The following is a 23,186-nucleotide window of genomic DNA, read 5'->3' on the forward strand; positions in this document are numbered from 1 at the left end:
GTATCAGTCTCTCTATAAATTGCATTGAGTGGCAACTGCTTTCTGTGCAAAACATTTTGTGTAATTATGCTATTTTTATGCATAGCTGTAGCAGCAGGTGAGCATGTATGTGTTTAGGAGGGGAAAGATAGGCTCTATATCTCTTTCTTCTCATGTCATTTTTTTCTGCTGAAAAAGCTACTTCTATCCCCATTGGCAAAAATATGCAAGTAGAGTATCCATTTCCTCAAGCAAGATGAATTCTCTAAAAGGCTTGGCAACTTGCAGATGTTTTTGTAACCTACACCAGTACAAGCCTGCTCCCTGCTCTTATTAATTCTTAATGTGCACAAGCCTACTTCTTATCAGGTATCTAGACTTTCATTTGGAAGACCAAAAAACAAAACCCCACTTCCCATATACATTCCAGTTGCAATGAGTTCCATTCAGATACAACTATTTGCTCTGTTCAGTTTATACCTTTACATTCATCAGAGAGTCTTTCTTTACTACCATACCAAAGTAACTACTCTCCTTTTCCTCTGGTGTGGAAACAGATACAGCTAACTGTATCTCTGGTAAGGAAAACTGTCCTTCTATAGTAAAGGAATGAGTTTAGATGCGTGATGTCAAACTTCACAGTAGATGTGCCCAACTGAGGTATTCCAGCGCAGCAGGAGGCTTAATTAACATGCATATATTTCCATCACAGCTCTAAAACAGGCTTATTGAAAATCCTTACCTCCAGGAAATATTTGTATTGATGTTTGATAGGTTGAACAGCTTCATAAAAAAAAGCTGTATAATACAAATGCAGAAAGAAAAGACAACTGGCACTGCCAGCCTCAAAACTTAGTATTTGGCCTTTTACTTCCACATGTACAAAGAATGACAGATTTTAAAAAATATATATCAAAAGTAATATAGAAGAATGCGGATTAAGCTTTCCTGTAGGGAAAACTTAACTATTGACTCCAACTGGAAAAGTTGTCTGTTTTGTTTACATGTTGTGGATAATTTCAGATATTACTGTTGCCTCTTAACATCTTGTCCACAGAGAAGGTTGTGGCTGTGAAAAATCATTGTGGAAGGGAGACTTACACCTAACACCTCTAAAGTGTCAGACTTATAGAGGAAGTTACAATCAGTTTCAGGAGCTTCACAAGACCACCCCCTCTTCCCTTCCGTCTTTCAACCTCATTAAGAGGTTAGAAGTATCATTCAAACTCCAGGCAGATTGAAGCTATTTGATGCATGCAGTGTCTACAGGAAAGAACCCTTTCTCACAAGTTATCATGGTGGGGTACATCTTCTCTCTTTACCTCTTAATGAGCACCAGCTCCTTGCATGATACATGAAGCCACTTACTGGTGTTCAGAACATACAATATAGCTACTGTAAATGTTGTGTATTTGGTAATTTGAGATCCATTAAAGAAAGGTTGTGCCGTAAAGTCAGTGTTGACTCCTGGCGACCACAGAGCCATGTGGTTTTCTTGGTAGAATACAGGAGTGGTTTACCATTGCCTTCCTCCTGCACAGTATGAGATGATGTCTTTGCCGTTGTCACTGCAGTGAACATCCGCCTCCAGTACATTCCTATATCACTGCTGGCTGATACAGGGGACTAAAAAGATATATTTATTAGGCACAGACAGGAGAGCACACCAGCGGGGATTTGAACTAACAGCATCTTGCTCCCTAGGCAAGCTGCTTCCAATTGAAAATAAGTTGAATTTCTATCAGCAGCACTGGAAGAGACAGGAATCTCTCCCATGCCTGCTCAGAAATTACAAAAACAGTACTCAGTCTAATTCCCACTCACATAGGTAACTCTGTTCTGGGATGTTCTAACTCAGATCTAGAGTCTACTCTTATCTGCACCCTGAAGTTTCTGCAACTACCCCATACACAGCAGGTACAAAATATATTATTTGACATCTCTTAAAGTAACAGTAGTGCACATTAAGAGTCTTTAAATATTCATAAGAAATACAATTAATTATATTACTAGGATCCAAAGCTTGGGAAAATACTGTGGAATTTTTCAACTTTTTTTCTTTGAACAGCAGACTTCCATGCTGTACCACAGTCCTAAACTCAAAGCTCCTTTGGGCATGTAAAGTTAGTTTTATAGTTCTTTGGTGCCTGCCCCAAGAAAATATCTTGAGTTAGGGATTGTTCTTTAACATGGCTGTAATGCGATCTATTACAGCCATGTTAAAGAACAATCCCTAACTTTTATTTCACTAGAATCATAAATGGGCAATATCCACTTACAGCAGTTTTTCAGTGATAATAAAACTTCTGCTGAATCACAAACAATATAGTTGCACAAAATAAAAACACTTTAACAAACATTTACACAAAATAGACTAGTTAATAGTTCAAGCATCTTCACACTTTATTTTCGCTAGTGCAGAAAAGGCTTTAAATACAAAAGCCTGTCCTCAAATACATAAAAACAAAGAATGCAAAGGAAATGTATTATTCCTCAAAGTTATAAATACATAATTTGTAAAACTATAACATAGCATATTTTCTGAAGATGTGGCATGATAGATTCCAAGAACTTCTAGCTGTAGAGTTCTCTCTCCCCGATTGTTCTCTCATTCATTTTCATGCTCCAACATCAGAAGTGGTTGCTTGGTATCTGTAGGAATATAGCTTGTTGTCCGCTCCTCCGCTTAACAGCAACTAAAGAAGGGGGTGGGTGGGAAGAGATGTAGTTATAATAGGCTGGTTTGGACACCACACAGAACAAAGGATAAAACCACGGCTTCACATGATGTCTCAGAGCTTTGGGAGTTTGTGCTCCCCCTCCCTTTCATCCATGAGCACTGGAAGTATTTTATTTTCCATTGTGGTTAGAAACACACCAGGATCAACTAAGACATCCAAACAACCAATCTCAGTTTATTTTAAGACCTCTGCTTAGAATAAGCCAGGACTGGTTGGCTTGAATGTCACAATCCATCCTGGTTTGTTTCTAACTACAATGGGAAATAAAATTCTTCCAAGACTCATGCATGAAGGGCAGGAATGGAGATATGGGCTCCCAAGGTCCTGAGCAGCATGCAAAAAAGGTTGTCTTGGCTTCACGTGATTTTTGAACCAGCCCAATGAAGCATGTTTAGAACCAGCTATTTTTCAAACTACTTTTCAAACTAAACAATGTAAGGCTCTAAATACCAGCAAACACAATTCTGCTGCAAAATACAAGAGAACTAAGCCACCACATAATGAAAATCCACCACAACTTTTTGTTTGGGCAAGTATTATATAGCAGGAAAAGTCTGCCATATCACCCCCTATAAAAGGGGGGAAATCAAGTCAACATGAGGATGTGAAAAAAATGTTCTTTGCATGTCTGCATCATTGTATCACCAAAATAAGACCAGTTTCACACATTGTTGTATTGTACACAATGCTCAAAAGTTGTGTACTGATTGAAAATCTCCACTTCCACGCCTTTCAGGAAATGTCAGTACAGGAGGACCTCGATATTCATGGGGGTTCTGTTCCTGGCTGCAACCGTGGATATGGAAACCATGAAGGCATTGGGCTATGGGATTGTGGGGGTTAGGTTCCCAGTTGTCAGGAAAATGGTCAAAAATTGCCAAAGATCTGCTACATTTGGGGAGGTGGGAGCTGCTTACCATGTTTTACTTCTCTGTGTTCTGCTATGCCCCACTTGGGTGTCTTTTACTTGACTGCGGATATGCGAAACCGCTGAAAATGAGGTTTCCCTGTATATATTGCAAGATTGGCTAATTTACCATTGTTTTGCCATCCTCTGTCGCTTGTTTACACTGGGCTCATACAAAATTTTGTGTCAAGGCATTGTCACTTGAGCTTTGTCGATCTAATGTTGGGAAATGGCAACCTCATGATGCCACAGAAGGTTGCCTTGATCATCTTGAATCCACAATATGGAGAAAGACACAGTAAAAGGGAGCAATATGGTATTTTTGCACAATCATTTCTTCTTGCAAATGGTTTAACACAACCCAATTTTCCTCACAATTTGCACCCGTTTGCTATTCTACACTACATAATAAGTACACAACATACTTATTTTTAGTGTAATGTATTCTGGTGCAGTGTGAAACATCAGAATTGCCCTCAGTGTCACCCCATTCTGTCAGTTCTGGGGGTGGGGAAACTTACCCCAGCTTCTGTCCACTCCACAGACAAAACCTTGTCTTCATGAGCAGCCAAGTCATAGAGAGGAGCCTTACAACTAATAACATACAGACACAAATCATACTACTACTCAGATTACATGAAAATAATTTTTTAAAAATCCTCAAGGCTACTTACTGAAGTCAGCCAACCAACATCTTTCCCTTCCAATTCCCTTAAATGCCACCTTTTTTAGACTGCAAGTCCTCAGAGACATATGGTTTCACTATTTAAATTATATGCAGATCCAGCTACATAGGCACTTTAATAATAAATAACTAGCTGGTCTGGCCGCAGAACATCTGCAGCTCTAGTTCTCCCCGCTCCTCCCCCACTCCTTTTCTCCACCCCGGCCACCACCTTCTTCTCTCCCTGCCCACCACCGCCATTTTCTTTCCCCCCTCCACCTGCACGCCTGTCCGCCTCCACTTTCCTCTGCCTCACCCAGCAGCTCGCTTGCGAACTCTCGCAAGAGCAGCCACACATGGGATTAGCGACGGGTACATCTTAGAGAATTATATATATAGAAGCTAGATGATAAAAAGCTCACTCTGGGTTCTAATCACAAAAGGCTTTGTATTGCTTCCTGTGCCAGTGGTACATAATGCTGCTATGGAATTTAACTTCAGGGCACATTTGTAAAGGGATTTTATTTATTTATTTGATGTATATACCGCCCCTCCAAAACTGGCTTAGGGCAGTTTGCAGACATAGACCCAAGACTTTGATGAGGGAGTAGCACTAAAATGAGACTCGTGTACTACTCAATACATTTTAAAGAGGAGCAATCTCCCTATGTATTCCAGAAACCTAAAGTGAGGTTTCTTTAATCTGTGTGCGAACCCATATGCAAAACCCACAAAATTAAGGCTTACCTCCTTGTGTCCCAGAGTTTGACAAAGTTGTCTAGAGAACCTGATATAAGTTGTTGTTCATGTGTGGGTGACCACTTCACTGATGTCACCCAACCAGTATGTGAGGTAAGAGAAAGCAACACCAGAGAACCATCTGCAACAATTTAGACAAGACTCACTAGTCACAATTTACAATGGGTTGCGTAAGAACTTCATAATATTTATAAACATATAGTAGGGTCAAGATCAGCACATACTGGATTCAGATAAACTAGCACCAGTCATTTTGGGCAACTACAATTCAAAGTAGGAGATAGTCACTCTAGGGCACATTATTGGACACAGTCAGCCTCCATTCCTTGGGGTGGTTGCATTTATAATCTTCCGAACTGGAAAACAGACAGTCTCTCAACAAGAGAGAGGAATGCAGGGACACAGCCCTCGCTTTATCTATAGCAGGTCCTTCTATTCCTTTCCAGGTATTAAATCTCCACTGCCTGTGGCACACAGCCCACATGTTGAAGAACCATGAGATAAACAAGAAGTGTTAAATCCAACCATAAGATTTTTAACAAGTAGAAGGAGAAGAACAAGGCACCAACAGTGCTGTGACAAGAAAAACATAGGAACATAGGAAGCTGCCATATACTGAGTAAGACCATCAGTCTATCTAGCTCAGTATTGTCTTCACAGACTGGCAGTGGCTTCTCCAAGGTTGCAGGCAGGAATCTCTCTCAGCCCTATCTTGGAGAAGCCAGGGAGGGAACTTGAAACCTTCTGCTCTTCCCAGAGTGGCTTCATCCCGAAGGGAATATCTTGCAGTGCTCACACATCAAGTCTCCCATTAGTGGTGTGCATGGTTCGGTTCGGAGGCCATTGTCAAGGCCTCCGAACCGGTCCGGAATTCCGGGGGTTCAGTTTGGCCCGGGGGGGGAGTGTATGTCTTTAAGGGGTGGTGGTAGTACTTACCCCCCCACACCGCTCTTCCCCCTCCGGCGCTGGCGCTTTTCCAAACGTTCTTGGGGCAGCAGAGTTCCTCCCTGCCGCCCCTGCCCCCGTCGTTGTCCTTGCAAGCTTAAAAGCAGGAAGAGCTGGTGGCGTGCATGCGCCCTTTGCGGCGCTTGCGCTCGTCTCCGCCGCTGGCGTGCGCCGCCACCAGCTCTTCCTGCTTTTAAGCTCGCAAGGACAACGACGGGGGCAGGGGCGGCAGGGAGGAACATTGCCGCCCCAAGAACGTTTGGAAAAGCGCCAGCACCAGAGGGGGGGTAAGTACTACCACCACCCCTTAAAGCTACACACACCCCCGGCTGAACCGCCCCGCCGCGGTTCCGTGCACATCCCTATCTCCCATTCATATGCAACCAGGGCAGACCCTGCTTAGCTAAGGGGACAAGTCATGCTTGCTACCACAAGACCAGCTCTCCTCTCCTCTCACTTCAACCATCTACAGCAGAATCAAGAGCTTTTCAAGAATGTAGAAGACAACACAAGCAGTTTTGATGAGCTTTCTCCCATTTTAGACAATAACCACTGCAGGAAGAAATTAACAGTAACCTTTTCCTGATTAGGGATGTGCATGGAACTGGCGAGGGGACGCTTCGAGGGTGCATGGGGGGATACTTTTAAGGGTGGGGGAGGGTGCTCTTACCCATCCCTCCGAGTTTCCGCTGCCGGCGCTGCACTTTAAAAGGGTTGCTTCATCAGACCGGAAGTACCTGGCATGTGTGCATGCTCAGTGTGCACATGACGTGCATGCCGATGCACTTCTGGTCCAACGAGGCAGCCGGGTGGCAGGGAAGTACACTTCTGCTCCACTGGACCCTTTTAAAGTGCAGTGCCATCAGGAGAAATGTAGCGGAAGGGGTAAGAGCACTCGCCCCATCTTCTAATCGGCCAAACTGCTGGTCTTTCGAACCTATTCAGAGGCCAGTAAAAGGGCCTCCGAACAGGTTCGTGCACATCCCTATTCCTGATCTCACAGTTCTTATGCTATAGAAGGCATATGGTCAGTCATTCCTAGTTTGGAAGCCTTACGAAAGTACATATGTCAAAGCAAGTGTACAGAGCTCAATAAAGTGCATGATGTTTTTTAATCAGCAAGGAGCATGCATTATAAAATTATTTCTCATGAATATCAATTCACTTTTACTCACCTTTGGTTCGAGGATCCCATAACCGAATGTGTCTGTCAGTGCTTCCAGAGGCAAGACGCTGACATAATGGTGAGTAAGATATAGAATTAAACACTTTGTTTCCAGTCTACATAAAAACAAAAGAGAGCTGTCAGGAATGAACTTTTCTTTAGATTTTGCACAAATATTTTGTTGAAATCAACTAAACTACCAAGCTGGCAATAGGCTGCAATCACAAATAAACTCACCAAAGTTGATTTAAGGCCTCCTGTTTCAACATCCCACACCTTAATTGTATGGTCCCATGAAGCACTACATATTTCATCGGTATCCGACCAAAGTACAGAAGATACTGATTCTGTATGACCCGAAAAGGTTGCAATGGGAGTCTGGGCATTAAAAAGAAAGATCGGGAGAATCTGGTTATTGTAAATATTTTGTGATGAAAATTTATGTCATCTAAGGCTGTAATCCTATACACACTTATCGGGACTTGCTTCCATGTAAATGGGTATAGGATTGGGCTGCAAGGTTCAGATATTTCCCCCATTAATTGCCATCCATATGGCAATTAAAGCCCTAAAGAGCTTGGGCCTTGGGTATTTAAGAGAATACCTTCTTCGCTATGAACCACACTGCCCATTGAGATCATCTGGAGAGGTTCGTCTGTAGTTGCCACCGGCTTGTCTGGTGGCTAGTCAGGGACAGGCCCTCTCCATTGCTGCCACTGGGCTTTGGAACACACTGCCTGCTGAAATAAGAGACTCCCCATCTCTTACAACTTTTAAAAAGGCAGTCAAGACACATTTGTTCACCCAGGCTTTAAATTACATATAGTTTTAATTGTGTTTTAAAATGTTTAATTTTAATTGCTGTAATGTTTTAATCTTTTTATCTGTTGTTTTTAGTGTTTTGTTGTAAACCGCCCAGAGACTTGTGTTTTGGGCACACAAATGTGTTAAATAAATAAATACCCAATAAATAACTTGGCAAAGAGGCACCACCTTTTAATGTGGTGATTCTCTTTATTTAGCAGGGGGAAAGTAACTGGCCCTATCCACCCCCAGCACAGCACCCCTCCAGTGACTGTTGCTGGTGTCTGTCTTACGTTTCTTTTTAGATTGTGAGCCCTTTTGGGGACAGGGATCCATTTCTCTGTGTAAACTCTGAGCCATTTTTGGAAGGGCAGTATAGAAACTGAATAAATACAATACAATAAAATAAAAAATAAATCAATTAAAATAAAATTCTAGGCCATCCAGCTTCATCTTACTCTTGTTAATCCCAACTGTTCAGTTTTCTGCTTTTTCCTTGGTCTATTTGCTACTTCCTCCATTTCCATTTCATCCTCTTCATCTGTAGGTACTGGAATCAGAATAAAGTAATTTCAACCATAATTCATATTGGTCAGCATCCCACTATGTGGGTTCACTGCAAAATATTTAAATCTAAATCATTTTCAAAACATTATGAAATGAGACATTTATTGAGTTACAGAAACCTATATAAATCACACCTTAACTGTAGTGGTTAGATTCAACTTGTCCTATGTATTTCTTCCAACTCATAATACTGTGGGAATCCAGAATTTTGCACCAAGAAACCAATTTTACAGTCTGTAAATGTGCATTTGTATGTGGTTTTTGTATGTGGTAGTTAATTTTGCAAAATTTTGTTAGAATTCATAAAAAGAGGTATGATATGTGTTTGTAATAAATGCATAGTTAGAGGATGAAAGATATGGAGATCAGGAAGGGAGGTGAAAATGGAAAGAGAGCTAGACATTAAATATTTACCTGCAGACCAGATCTTTAACATCTTATCCCAAGATCCACTGCAAAACTAAAAACAAACAAAACATATTTTCAGCTTAAAATTAGGTCAAAATACTTATTTATTTATTCTCTGCTTTTCATCTATAACAAAATAGTTTATAACCAATTATAAAACAAAATCGAAACTGCAATCTTGGAGAAGCTGCTGCCAGTCTGTGAAGACAATACTGAGCTAGCTAGACCAATGGTCTTACTCAGTATATGGCAGCTTCCTATGTTCCTAAGCCCAAATTAACTTAAGCTTGAAACCCATTTGAATGATTTGAACTCCCTGCCCTCCCTTTCCCAAACCCACAGCCAGGAGCAACCATTTGTGTCAGATAGTATGGGAAAGTAGGCCCCAATGTTCCAGTGCTAATGGATGCTCCCTAGAGCATGTGAAAGAGTGAACAGGGCCATATTTTGCTGCTGCAAGGGCTCATCAATGGATAGATAACGTTGGGGAAGCGAGGCAGGCACTAAGTCAAGCCCAAATGATGTCCAAATTAAAGAGGGCCCTGGATCAAATCCTTAAGGGGCTCAGGCAAATCATTGAGTTCACCATTCTAAGTTGAGTCTTAACAGCACCACTCATTATTGAAAGGATAATAATGCTTCAGCTCAACACAACACAGGAGTAAATTCTCAAACTCTTTTCAATAATCTTTTACATAGTTCTATTCACAAACTTCTAAAGATATACATTTTAGATAAACAATACAAACCCTGCTGCAACCACAAATGCATATACAAGGAAGGTGAACTGGGAGCCCAGAGGTATGGTATGACCCACAAAACACTATTATCAATCCCTGGCAGCACATTTTCATAAAGGTGTGGTAAAAGTTTTGTCCACCATTCTATTTCTAAAGGATCCCAGAGCATGGCCTGAGAGCTGGTGATACAATCACCTTGCTGAAACTGAAGCTAAGCAAGTCTAGGTCTAGTCAGTGCCTGAATAAGTGATCACCTGGGAATGTCATGTACACTGCCTTAAGTTCAATGATGGAGAGAAGCAGGGTATGCATGTAACAAGGATAGAAAGAAAACAAAGAGTTCCAAATGTGTTGAAAGAAAGATGTTATACACTGTAATCTTTAGTTTTATATAATGCCCTGGATGATATCTATTCAGATATTGTAATACAACCTGAACATTTGTTAGGTGGTTGAGTTATGTAGTAAAATTATTTCAGCCTCTGGATTACTGCCTGAACAATAGAGTAGCCACAAAAATACAGCTGCTGGCATCTCTGGCATACTCCAACAAGGATTTTGAAGAATTCTATGGCAGTGTTTCTCAAACACCAGTCTGTGGGCCAGTGCCAGTCCACGAAGCGTTGGGTACCGGTCCGTGAGGCATCACTAATTTATTTTATTTTTACATTTATATCCTGCTCTTCCTCCAAGGAGCCCAGAGCAGTGTACTACATACTTAAGTTTCTCCTCACAACAACCCTGTGAAGTAGGTTAGGCTGAGAGAGAAGTGACTGGCCCAGAGTAACCCAGCTAGTCTCATGGCTGAATGGGGATTTGAACTCGGGTCTCTCCGGTCCTAGTTCAGCACTCTAACCACTACACCATGCTGGCTCCACAATAAAAATGAAAATCACCCCCCAAAGAAACAATTTTGGGCCAGCATGGGCCACTGGCAGCTCTCCGAAGCTCATTTCCAGGCAGCCCTTGCTGCTGGATAACGTTCATTTCACTTCCTCGAAATGAACATTATCCAGCAGCGAGGGCTGCCTGGGGAGTGGGGATGGGGGCGACCCCCTTACTTACAGGAAACTGTGCGTGAATAATGTATTATTTATTTATTTATTTTTACATTTATATCCCGCTCTTCCTCCAAGGAGCCCAGAGCGGTGTACTACATACTTGAGTTTCTCTTTCACAACAACCTTGTGAAGTAGGTTAGGCTGAGAGAGAAGTGACTGGCCCAGAGTCACCCAGCTAGTTTCATGGCTGAATGGGGATTTGAACTCGGGTCTTCCCGGTCCTAGTCCAGCACTCTAACCACTACACCACGCATGTCCATGACTCCAAAAACGCTGAGAAGCACTGTTCTATGGGACCGCACTATTTTCAGTACTATGGTTAGAGACCATTAATTGCTTAGCAATATGGCAGAGATGGAAGAAGATGCTACGAAAAAATGCAGTAGTGTAGATTTTGTTTCAAAAGTACATTATATAGGATTTTTCCTCCCCTGGAAAAGTATCATGTTCTCTGAAAGACCAAGTCATTCTAAAGGGATCGCTGTTTGGCATCTATATAAGAGGAAGATGCATCTTTTTTTAAAATGGAGGTGTAAAGTTCAGGTTTTACTTCAAAGTGAAAGAAACAGAAATGGGCTTTACAATATCACTTGGCAACAGGAACAAGAATCAACTGCAGGGTGGCCAGCACAAGCCATTAAGTTATCAGGACAGGACAATATTTTGACACAATTTACAAGAACTGCAGTAGAGTCTTTAATACTCAACTGAAACACCTCTCCTCGCTGGCTTTTTTTGGGGGGTGAGCTTGCGAAAAATCCAATCATGTCCCAAAAAGGGTATTCAACTTTAAACCCGGGACATTACTTAACTTACTTTCGTTCTTGAGCCATCAACAGCTATGGATTCTATGCTTCCTGCATGTCCTCTGCAGCAGTGAAGGGCCTTCACTTTGTTCTTTTCTACATTCCATTCCCACAACAGGATTGTCTGATCCATAGAGGCACTTAGTAGCAGGCATGACAAACTGTCTAAGGGATAGAGCAGAGAAAGAAGATTCATATAATGTCATTTACACACACACACACACACACACACACACACACACACACACACACACACAATTAATAACTAACATGCTGTGGTCTCAATCTCTCTCTCTCTCCCTCACAAGGGGTGGATCTTATTTATGGGCAAAGTGGGAGGTGCTCACCTTAAATTTCTCAGTCAGCCATGCTTTCTCTGTCTCCATTTTGTGTGCCTACTGCCTCTCTCTGTTCTCTGCTGCTCTTGCCTGCAGCCTGTTGCTTTAAGAGTTGTGAGGTGGACAATGGTAGCACCAACCTCAAAGAACAAATGAAAAGCCCCAGATCTTTTAAAATATTACTGTTACTAAGGTAAGAGCCAATAACCATGCTCACTTTTGTTTCTGAAAAGTGGGTGGTCCTAGGACTGCCCTATAAACCAATTCGAGAGGAACTAGGCTGACTGACTCCTCAGGCAGCCAATCAGAATACCCAGAGAGTGGGGAAGTCTTTCTTTTAACTACTCAGAAGAATCTAATCACTATTTTGGTTGGAGAGAAGGTAGGCTGGCTGGCTATTGGTAAATCTGATCATTTGATGGTTTATTAGTTTGCATTTGTTTGTAGGGGAGAAATGCAAGCACTGCTTTCTCTCCCTTGCTATATACAAAGCACTATGGCCCTATATACAAAGCACTATGGTTCCCAAAATGACATGCCATAAAACATTGGAAGGAACACCAAATTGTACGACTGGACTAATTAATTTTGAAACTGGCATAAGAAGCCAGCAAGTTCTTTTAGGGCATGGATTTCTGAGTCCAAACTGCTTCAAATTGCAGAAGTAGCTTTCCATATGGGTGTGGTGTAGAGAAGGAATGGATTCTGTTGGAAGGAAAATAATTTTAAAAATCTGTTTGCTATGTAGAGAGCATCTAAGTTTTTCTCTGGATTGTCAGTATCTATTAATATATCGACTGGTGGTAATGGTTCACTGGGCAAGGATTAAGGAAGTGATCGCTGTAAAAAACATTTGCTGCTTGGTAGGATGGACACCCAGGCTAAGTGGTGGGCACCTAAGGTGGGCAGGAAATGGCACCCAGCTGTTTAGCTGGCATGAAGTGGGGAGAGGGTGTCCCCATGCATCCTTTCTTCCCATGATGTCCTATGTTACAGGAGATGGCTCCTGGCTGCAGCAAGCAGTGCTGAAAAACCTGGGATTTTTCTACTATTTATATATATATTTTTGAAATAAGCAGGCAGAGCTGCCCTTGTAACTTCAGAGTGCATTTTTTATCCACTTTTGTAGCTGGTCTCTGCTTTACCTGTGGCTTACATAGATCTATTTACTTCTAAATGTATAGTCTGTGCTTCCTCCAAGAAACCCAGAGTGGTGCACATGGTTACATTCATCCTCCAAACAGCCCTGTGAGGAAGGTTATGCTGAGAGATTTACTGTCCCAGAGTCACACAGTGGGTTTTCATAGATGAATGGGGATTTGAACCTGGATTTTCCTAGTCTAGTCCAGCACACTAACCACTGTAGCACTCTGGCTCAGAGTTCTTCTTCTTCTTCTTGTTGATGATGATGATTAGTAGTATTCATTTTTTTAAATATTCAGGCAGACAGAGCTGCCCTGGTGACTTCAGAATGCGTTTACTCTTCACAGAAGCAGCCTTTTGTAGCTGGTCTGTGCTTTACACAGTTCTTTTCCTGTGTGTGCTTGTGTTTTGATCCTGCTGTATTAGATACAAATCTACACCAGTGCTGTTAAGCACTATAAAGCAACCAATGTTTTCGATATTTCTCTGTATCCCTGCTGATGTGCAATTGAGATTTGTGTGTGTGTTTGTACTTTGATCCCACTCGTTAGCTACAAGTCTACATTTTGTCAGTTATTGAGATGAGCCCCTGGTGGCGCAGTGGTAAAACTGTTGCCCTGTAACCAGAAGGTTACAAGTTCGATCCTGACCAGGGGCTCAAGGTTGACTCAGCCTTCCAGGTCGGTAAAATGAGTACCCAGAATGTTGGGGGCAATATGATAAATCATTGTAAACCGCTTAGAGAGCTTCGGCTATAGAGCGGTATATAAATGTAAGTGCTATTGCTATTGCAAAGGCACCCACCAGGTCCTGGCTCCACCTCCACAGCTGTCTACAGTTGTCTCCACCTATCACCTGCCCTGCCTAGCCACTCAGTGGCTATTTACATTTTAAATAACAAACATGCAGGCTTCAATCGTGCAAGCAGCATGCGGCCTAGTTTGACCCCAAAATACTGAAGCATTCAGGCTTGCACATTTTCTTTTGAGTTTAGCCCAAATCTCAAGCAAGTGAAATCTACTTACCTTTTTTTATCCAGGCCACATCTTTTACCACATCTGTATGCCCAGCAAGCGTCATTATGGGTTTGCCTTCCACTGACCAGATCCGAGAAGTCTGATCATAAGAGCCTGTTAAAATCCTATGGAATTCAGAAGAAAAATTTTTATTAAGTCACCCATAGCTCTTCACAGTATAGATTTTACTCAAGGCCAGTGTTCCCTCTAACAGGAATTCCCAGATGTTGTTGACTACAACTCCCAGAATCCCCAGCTGCAATGGCTTTCGCCTGAGGATTAGAGGAGTCATAGTCAACAACATCTGGGAATCCCTGTTAGAGGGAACACTGCTCTAGGCACACTACTAAATTGAGCATTTGAAACACCATGAAAATCAAATTTGAGAAGTTCAGTGCTCAAGCATTTTTGCTAATGAGGTACCCTTTCCCAGCAAGGCAAATGAATTAGGAACACTGGCCCACATGCTATTCAGCTCTGTCTGGGTGGAAGGAGGACTGCGTGTTCACAGGAAGCCTTCAGCGTCCCTGCACTGAAGGCTCCCTGTGCAGCTGAGTGGGCATTCTTTTGCTTCTCTTCCCTTGCTATAAGATAGATAGCTGCTTGCGTGAATATGTTCCTAAGGGTCACACAACTCTTAAAAAGCGAGACATACAGAAGAGAGGACTGAGTTCTATGAAGGAACCTGATAACTCAAGAGATAATCTTCAATAGAATAATTGCACTAAAAAGAGTAGGAATGCAATAGGTCTGCCTTACCATTCTTCTGTGGCTTCAATAGAACTGATCCAGTCATCATGGAACATACATTCCTCAGGCTGAGGTGCTGTGTACTTCTCTACATACTCTATTTCTACTACTTCTTCCTGTGTGTGCGGAAATTAAGAAAACAGTCAGCCACTTTGAACAGAGGCGTATCTAGGGAAAACAGTGCCTAGGGCAAGCCCCCTGTCCAGACATCTGACACCCATCTTTCAGATAACTTTACCATAATATCAGCTGAAACATACAAGTCAAGCTCGTTAATCTTTTAATATTTCAAAAACTATTTAGCAGTGGACGTAGCCAGACCAAAAAATGCTGGAAAACTACAAATTTCAGTATGCTGGGGCTCATGAAATACCCAAATATATGTGGAGGTGTACTTGGAAAACTAAACAGAAGTACCTGTCTAATTTTCTACTATGTATTGTAGCATCACTATTACATAAGTTTTAAAAATCAATGGAGAATTTGACTTTTCCCAGATACTCTGAAAATAATTAAAGGATATGCAGAGTAAACTGTGTCACTGCTTGGAATATATTCTAGTATTTCAGAAAGACAGTTAAAATGAGAGAAAGAGAGCAAGAAACTCCCAGTGGGCCTTAATACTAAGGATTTCACACTGATTCAAAGACAAATTCACCATTAATAGCCATATTATTAAGACATCACATTTAACTCACTTATCACAAGAAGCAAAGTAAGAGGAAATGAATACAATCCTAGCTCATAAGCTTCAGCTCATTATTCACAAGCTCTGATTCTCTGTACATAGTGCCAAACTAAATATGTGTACAGTGACTTATATTGTATTAATTTTCTTTTAAAAAATGTTTTACCTGTAGCCCCTTTTTGGGGCTTCCTAAAGGCCATGGGGGAGTCTGCAAAGGTTCCCCCTCCCCCCGCTGGCCTCTAGGGCCTCACAGGGACCATTTGAGCATGTGCAGTGGCCATTTTTACGTGTATGTATATATGTGTGTGTGTGTGTATATATTATATATATAGCCATTAAAACAAAATGGCCACCATGCATGCTCACAGAGGCCATTCAAGCATGTGTGGTGGCCATTTTGTTTTTGGTGGCCATTTTTTTTTTAAAAAAAATTAATTTCAAAAAATGGCGCCCCCTTCAAGTGGCGCCCGAGGCACGTGCCCTGCCTGCCTCACCCTAGATACGCCCCTGACTTTGAATGAATAACAAACATTTCCTCTGTAACAGAATAGCCTTGGCTCATCTTTACAAGATGGCCAAATAGAGTAAATGTACAAGGTAGTGCCCAATTTCTCTGTTAGCTGTACTGGGCTATGATGGCAATCAATCCTGAATGCATTAAGTTCTGTAATGGGCATTGTAGGATTTGAGCAGCAGCATTAAGCCTTTGCTAAATGAGAATGTGGGTAACATGACCCCAAAACAAGCAGTTCCTTGGGACCACACAACCTTCTTCATGGCTTAATCTGGCCACTTGTCAGGTTGCAATGCTGATCCAGTAAAATCAATGGGAGTTTTGTCACTTTTTTCAATGGATGATGGTCGGCACCCTCCATTTCTGTGACATATTTTTAACAAGAGCTAACTTTATACATCACAATCAGCAATAAATATTTTAAAGACATAAAACATAAAATTAAATAGACATCATGTTTATCCCCAGCCACTATACGCATGCCCATATTAAGGGTTAAGCTTCAATCTTAATCTCACTTACCAGGAAAAGATGTCCCACTGAACTCAGTGGAACTTATTTTCAACTGAACATGTTTAGGATTAATCTGTAAATGTAACTTTGTTTTAACATAATTATTGGAAACTTTAAAAATTAAACACTAATCAGCAATTAAAAAACCCCACAAACCCTCAATCAAATGACTTACTGTTGAGATATTTTCCATTTCCATGTATTTGACCAGAGACATACGTAAGAACTGTCCCTTGATAAGGAAGTCAAATTCCACATATTTGTGGCCCTCTATAGAGAAATAAATGACATGTTAGGTTACATAACTTAATTTGTAAAATCAGAAAAGGCCATTCATATTTGAGCAGACCTGGAGAATGAAGCAATGTCCAAAATACAGCCTCTCTTTAGTTATTCTTATACAAACATATTATATTGTTAATATCATAGAACTTCAATAGGGAACAAAACTTCATCCAGAAAAAAAAATTACTGGATAAAATAGTCTTCAAGTTTTTAATCAGCAGATAAAAGTTATACTGTGCTTCCCTAGACATCAGTTATATACTAACAGTTTGCATAATCAGCAAATTGAATCCAATAGAACTTTGGTCCATCCCAGCTGTGTGAATCTTTGGATCACTTCACACAATATTTTTTATTTTATTTAACATATTTTATTTAACATATTTTTATACCGCCCAAAACTTACATCTCTGGGTGGATTACAAAGAAAGGTTTTTGTAAACCTCTGGGCGGTTTACAATATATTTCTTGTCTATGTGAACAATCTTAGCTTTCCCCAGGCAAGAACTCATGAGGACAAACCTGAAGGTGTGAACCAACTTAGAAGTTGAGTAGCAATTTCTTGCCATTATGGCAGGTGAATAACAACATAAGTTGTTGCCAACTCTATAGCAGAAAATACATAGTTTGACCATGTACCCAGGGAAGTCAATGGCTGCTTGCTTGGGCAGGAAATGTGTGATATGCACTGGCCCTGTGATCACAGCAGGAACAGAATCGGGCACTAACGTTCGCTCACTGTTGCAGCAGATGCAAATTCAACAGGTAATCAGAGCCAGTGTTATGCAGTGGATATACCAGATGTGGATCGGGGGGGGGGGGAGCAGGGTTTAAATCTCTGTCTCAAAGTTTAACTTATTTTACCAGGTTGTTACACACACCAACTCCTGAACTTCTAGGATGAAGAAAGGAGTTTAGAAATATATTATAAACTGCTTTGAACATATTGGATAGAGCAAGATATAAATCAAATAATAAATATGATCAAGTGATAAATAAAAGGTGACAATGATAATAGATTATCCACAATAATAAGGTGTGCAAATTTTATTTATAAATATCTCCACTGTAGTATGCTTGGCTGAATAAGAATCAAAATGAATTCATACTGAATCTCCTGCCAAGTCTATAGTGTCAGTGCACAGCCTCAAATTCTAGATAAAAAGATTCAGATTAATTATTACAGTCCAAGAGATAAAATGTGTTTCATTTAAAGTCTCTGGTTCCATAGACTCTTAAGAGGAAGCCAGTGCAATGTAGCGGCAAGAGTATAGACTGGTGAGTAGGGATGTGCACGGTCCGGAGAAGTCCGGACCGGCACCGAAGGGGGGCCTTGTTTTTAGGGCGGGGAGGGCTTGCTTAGCCCTCCCGCCTCCTTGCCCCCGCCAGCGCCCGTATTGTACAGTATAGGGGCGCTGGAAACCAGCCGCCCCCCCCCCCCCGCCGCCGCCGCGGCGAAATAACCCCTAAAACCAGCCAGCCCTCCCTCCCTCCCAGCTAGCTGTCCGCCCGCCTGCCCACCCACTCACCCAGTCGCTCACCCGGTCGCTGGATAAAAAGCGAGAGGAGCTCCGGCACAGAGCTCCTCTCGCTTGGAAGGCCTCCAGCAGAATGGTGGCTTGCGCCGTTCTCCGGAGGCCCGGTCTACCCGCCGGGAAAGGGCCGGGTAGACCGGGCCTCCGATCGCTGGTTTTAGGGGTTATTTCGCCGCGGCGGCGGCGGGGGGGGGGGCGGCTGGTTTCCAGCGCCCCTATACTGTACAATACGGGCGCTGGCGGGGGCAAGGAGGCGGGAGGGCTAAGCAAGCCCTCCCCGCCCTTAAAGACATACCCCCCACCCGGACCCGAACCAGGCAGGGCCGGACCGGTCCGGCAGTTTGGCCATTCTTTGGAATGGCTGCCGGACCGGTTCGGGCACACAACTACTGGTGAGACATGAGTTCAAAGCCCCACTCAGTAGTGGATGATCTTTGATGAGTCACCATCATTCAGCCTAATCAACCTCATAGGTTTATTGAGAGGACAAAATGGGATAACCCTAGGCAGTCCAGCCACTTTGAGCTCCTGGAAAGAAGAGTGGAAACAAATGTAAACCACTTCCCCAAAACAAAAAAATCTTACCATTTTTAGCTTCCAGCAGTTTGTTGATAACATTACTGAGATCAGCAACTTCAGAAGTAGCTGGGACAGAAAAAGGTACATCATCTACTATGTATCTATGGAAAGAAAATAAGAACAATATATTCAGGAAAAAATTAAATCTCAGTCTTTTAGAATTGTTTCATAATAGCACGTATGTATTTTTTAAAAACGGTGTGAGTGTAATGGTGCTGTATGTCAGAAATGTCCAACAATTTCAGTTGCCAAAAGGCAGTTCATACATACAACATATTTGTTATATTCCATAAAGTCTGACACTTTATAAAAAGAATACAAATTTCACATTCCCATCCTTATCCTAATCTTGACATCATCAGGGTGAAACAAGTCATCATCCTCTGGTGCAGCTGCCATTGGGGCTGCTGCGCTGGGCCCCCGGCAGCTGCCCCCAACACCCCTTTTCTTCCTGCCGTGCATGTGATGGCAGCCTCCCTGAGGGAGCAGCCCACTGCTCAGCTGCCACTGCTGTGCAGGCCAGGAGAGAAGAGCCGATAGAAAGAGAAGGAGTGCCATCAAGGGGAAAGGCGCAACTGGGTTGTGGAGGTGGGTGGAACACAGGCTACCTATGCCCTCTCTATGCTACTGGTACTCATGGAGCATTCATACAGTCCTTCCCAGCACTTTCCCCATAGAGTAGGGGTGTGCACAAACCATTCGATCTTGAACTGTTTTGCCTCGAACTGGGCCAGTTCAATAGCTCAATCATGAACCAAACTGGAGGTGGTTCAGTCCACAATCCAACTGAACCAAGTCCAGTTCAGGCTAACAGGTTCAGGACTGAAAGGGCTGCCAGGGGAGCGGTAAGACAAGTCATTTAATGTTCTTAACAGCGCAGCAGTGACCAGCACCACAGCTTGCCCCCCTGGCACAGCCCAAGCATTAAGCATTCCCTCTGCAGCAAGCTGCCCATGTGACAGCAGCACGGTTCCGGCCTCCGCACATCCATGAAGGCTAGAACTGTGCCGCTGCTGCACAGGCAGCTTGCTGCACAGGTAGTGCTGAGTGCTTGTGCTAAACCAGGGGGGCAAGCAGCAGTGCTGGGGGCCCGGTATGAACATTAAACCACTTCTCTTGCACCCCCTGGCCACCCTTTAGAACACAAAGGATTCCCCCACCCCTTTGCTTGTAAAGGGGAATCCTCTCTGGATTCCCCTTTACAAGTATAGCCCCTTGAACCTCCAAATTGGTTCAGTCAAACGGACTGGACTGGCCAGTTAGTTTGACCAAACTGGTTCAGGGGCAGGCGGTTCAGTTCAATTTTGGTCTGAATTCAAATCGAACAACAATTTTTGGTTTGTCCACACCCCCTACCACAGACTTCTATTGGGAAATCGCTGGGAAGAACACCACTTGCCAGCGCGGGGCTCGAGAGGGCTCGGTTTCTTTTAAAGCCCCCCCTCCCCCACAAAACACAGCCCTGGCAGAGATCAGCACAGTAGGAAATGGTTCTCACTTGAAAAATAGTGAAGATCCCTGGATTAAGGCCCACTTTGTCAGTTGTACAAAATGTTATCCATCTGGAGACAGATACACACAAGATTACAACGGGGCCAAAAGGCCGTTAACAGTTCAGACCCGCTGTGTTCAATGAAGGTTACTCCGAGGGTAAATGTAATTTAACACTTATAAGCATGAAAGAATCCCATGGCTTCGATTTAGCCTGCACCAAACAGAGTAAATTAGTTGCTACGTTCTGGTTGAGCCATTTCACGTCCCCATAACCAATGAAGCCAAATAGAGGAGTAAGAGCAAGAGACACCTGGAAAGTTAAGCGCAGCAGCTTCAGCCATCCCTCTACCTCCCCCCGCCACCCGATCCCCACTGCCCGTTCCGATTCCCACATACTTCGTGTCATCAGTGAAGAAGCGTGCCTGAAGCTGCGCCATAGCCAGGGCCTAGTGCGGTGGTTCTTCTTAAGACAGAAATTAAGAGCTTGGAAAGACTTCTGGCCTCTCCAAAAGCAAAACCTTCGATCCCACGTGGCCGACTCGAGTTCAACCTCCTCGTCCTGTAATGTAGCGACAATGGATTGCTCAACAAGCGATTAGTACAGTCTGCCTCTAAAGGTAATACAAAGAACCGGCTCCCCCCGCCCCCCGTTCTCTCTCGCTTCGTCGGCTTCCTGTCACGAGGTTTAAGTGGAAGGATTGTTGTTAGGGAGACTTATCCAATCTCGTTGATTAGACATGTAGTAGACATAGGAAAGCTGTTAAGAGATTTAATACCAATATATAAGTAGAAAAGTCTTTTTAATGGAGAAAGGAATATAATCTTCAAGAACATAAAATGTTGGTGTTAAAATCCCTGCAAGGCACATCGTAAAGCTGGGGAATTTAATCCTGTCTAGTTTGAGATTACTTTTCCCATGCTGTTTTGGGAAAATAGAAGTGTATTTTTTTTTTAAATTCTGGCATACATGTACTATGTTTGTAATTTATGTTCACAGTAAACTTCACTGTAGACTAGGTGAATTTCAACAGGACACAGATTTATTAGACTGATTTCAACAGGACACAGATTTATTAGACTTTGAGGCAGTAAACCGCTGCAGAGCTAGGCACGTCTAAGCTGGAGAAACAGAAGCGTTGCTTTTCCAAAACGCTTATTCACTGTCACTCATAAAATAAAACCAATTAAACTCCATATATCCAATAAGAATTTCTAACTTTTTTGCTGCCCTTCTCACAGACATAAACAGTCCCCAGATATCCTCTATTGCAATTAAGGAGCATGCCCATCCTGTGCTACAAGGAGCGTAGGGAACCCGCGAGATTATTTCAACGCTTCGCACCGAAAGGGAGACTTTATCCCTGTCTGCTTTATCTGAGTTTTTAACATCAATTCATATGTATTCCCACCACTCTTTCCCCGCGCATGGAGGCTCCTGATCGGAAGCGGAAAACTGTGGGCTGTATGGAACTTTTACTTAAAAGAAAAGATAAAACAACGTTCTCTTCGTTTTCTCTTCAAAAAGCATCATTTCAGCACTTCCGGATTGTATGGTGTCCTGTTGGTGCCTTTCTGAGGGGAGCCCCCGCCCCCGCTTCGCGTTTGCTATTACTCGGAAGGGCTGCGCCTGCGCTTTTGTGGTGGCCGCGCGATCTCTAGGGTGGTGCCTGCCAGAGCCAAGACGAGGTTGAGTAGACTCGTTCTGAATTTCCTCCTCCTCTTCCCTCAGCCCCAACCCCACCCCCCACCCCCGTCCCCCTTGGCAAAGCGCTGGCGCGCGGCAGCTGAATGGTGCGGCGGGTGGGAAGGAGGAGCCGCGCGCCCCCCCCACCACCCCGGGCATGGAACCGCCCCTGCCAGACCTCGCCGGCCGCGGGGGAGGGGGCTCGGCCGCTTACCTCGCAAGGTTGTGACCTGTCTGTATTGCCCGTCCCGGGCTGGGCAGAGAAGAAGCTGGGATGGAGCCGGCAAGTGCCGCCACAGAGTGCTCGACCTTTGGTGTCGCGTGTGGGGGGGCAAGCAGAGGGACGTCGCTGCCTCCCCCCGTGCCCTCCGCTCTGTACACGCCGGGGAGGGGGGCTTGAGGGCAAAGCGGCTCCCTCTCCCAAGCCCACCACCCCGGCGCTGCCCGAGGAGGAGCCTCCAAGAGCTACGACCGTGCTCAGAGGCGGAGGTGCTTATTAGGGCATCCTCCTCGTCCTCCCTCTCTCCCCCGTGGTTAACAAACAAAATAGGCACACACATTGTACGTTAAAGGGGTTGTGGGCTGTTTGTTTGTTTTTGGTAATTGAGAGAATGTGCCCATTGCGGCTTGGTCCCCGTATCCTTGGGTGCTGAAACCTGAAACTTTGCGCACTTGGCGCACAGCAGTGGGTTCTAGTCCTAAAAAGCTTAACCTGTGTGTGCTGTATTTAACTGTTTGTTTGTAAGGAGCCTCAAGACTGGGTTTGCTGCAACAGACTTAATACGGCTACCCCTCTGGAAGTTAGTCTACAAACAATTTTCTGAAACACGAGTTTAAGAATGCAACACCCTGCCCCACAACCCTCACTTTAACATGCAGCCTGAGGAAGCATGTTGTGAAACTTTAAAGCTAGCTCATTTTTATGTGAGATTCAAATAAAATGATTATGTTGTTTGGATTTTTGTAAGTAGAAAAGCCATCTCAGTTACTTGAAGTATTTTTTTTTTAAACGAAAACTCAATAGGCATAACTCCATGGAGAGTTGTGGTGTGCTGAAGGTTTCCCATCCCCTTTTGGCTTCAAAATACTCATTTTTCTACA

General features: G+C 43.3%; 2 protein-coding genes across 13 annotated transcripts in view; one reads left to right on the forward strand and one right to left on the reverse strand.

Annotated features, from left to right (window-relative positions):
- Nucleotides 1-2,357: 2,357 nt before the first annotated feature.
- On the reverse strand, nt 2,358-22,580 carry WDR12 (WD repeat domain 12). Of its 2 annotated transcripts, none has more exons than XM_053280861.1 (14): nt 22,300-22,580; nt 20,798-20,960; nt 18,914-19,008; nt 16,684-16,778; nt 14,803-14,909; nt 14,053-14,168; nt 11,557-11,711; nt 8,946-8,991; nt 8,423-8,514; nt 7,398-7,538; nt 7,171-7,276; nt 5,039-5,171; nt 4,149-4,221; nt 2,358-2,675 (listed from the first exon to the last, which is right to left on the reverse strand). In XM_053280861.1, exons 2-14 carry the CDS (start codon nt 20,836-20,838, stop codon nt 2,598-2,600), a joined length of 1,278 nt encoding a protein of 425 aa, XP_053136836.1. In that variant the 5' UTR covers nt 20,839-20,960; nt 22,300-22,580; the 3' UTR covers nt 2,358-2,597. The 2 variants fall into 2 exon arrangements, with proteins under 2 accessions (XP_053136836.1, XP_053136844.1); XM_053280869.1 differs by lacking the exon at nt 22,300-22,580 and adding an exon at nt 21,744-21,762.
- CARF (calcium responsive transcription factor) overlaps nt 21,959-23,186 on the forward strand; it is a 69,712-nt gene continuing 68,484 nt past the window's right edge. For 4 of the 11 annotated variants that reach the window (XR_008312605.1, XR_008312604.1, XR_008312614.1 and 1 more), the window contains exon 1: nt 21,959-22,087. The gene's annotated coding sequence lies outside the window, so the exon portion shown is untranslated. Of the gene's footprint in view, nt 22,088-22,158; nt 22,647-23,186 lie in introns of those variants that run through there. The other 7 variants (XM_053280808.1, XM_053280826.1, XM_053280819.1 and 4 more) reach the window with 5 other exon arrangements.

The sequence above is a fragment of the Hemicordylus capensis genome, chromosome 1, assembly GCF_027244095.1.
Source record: "Hemicordylus capensis ecotype Gifberg chromosome 1, rHemCap1.1.pri, whole genome shotgun sequence".
Taxonomy (NCBI): domain Eukaryota; kingdom Metazoa; phylum Chordata; class Lepidosauria; order Squamata; family Cordylidae; genus Hemicordylus; species Hemicordylus capensis.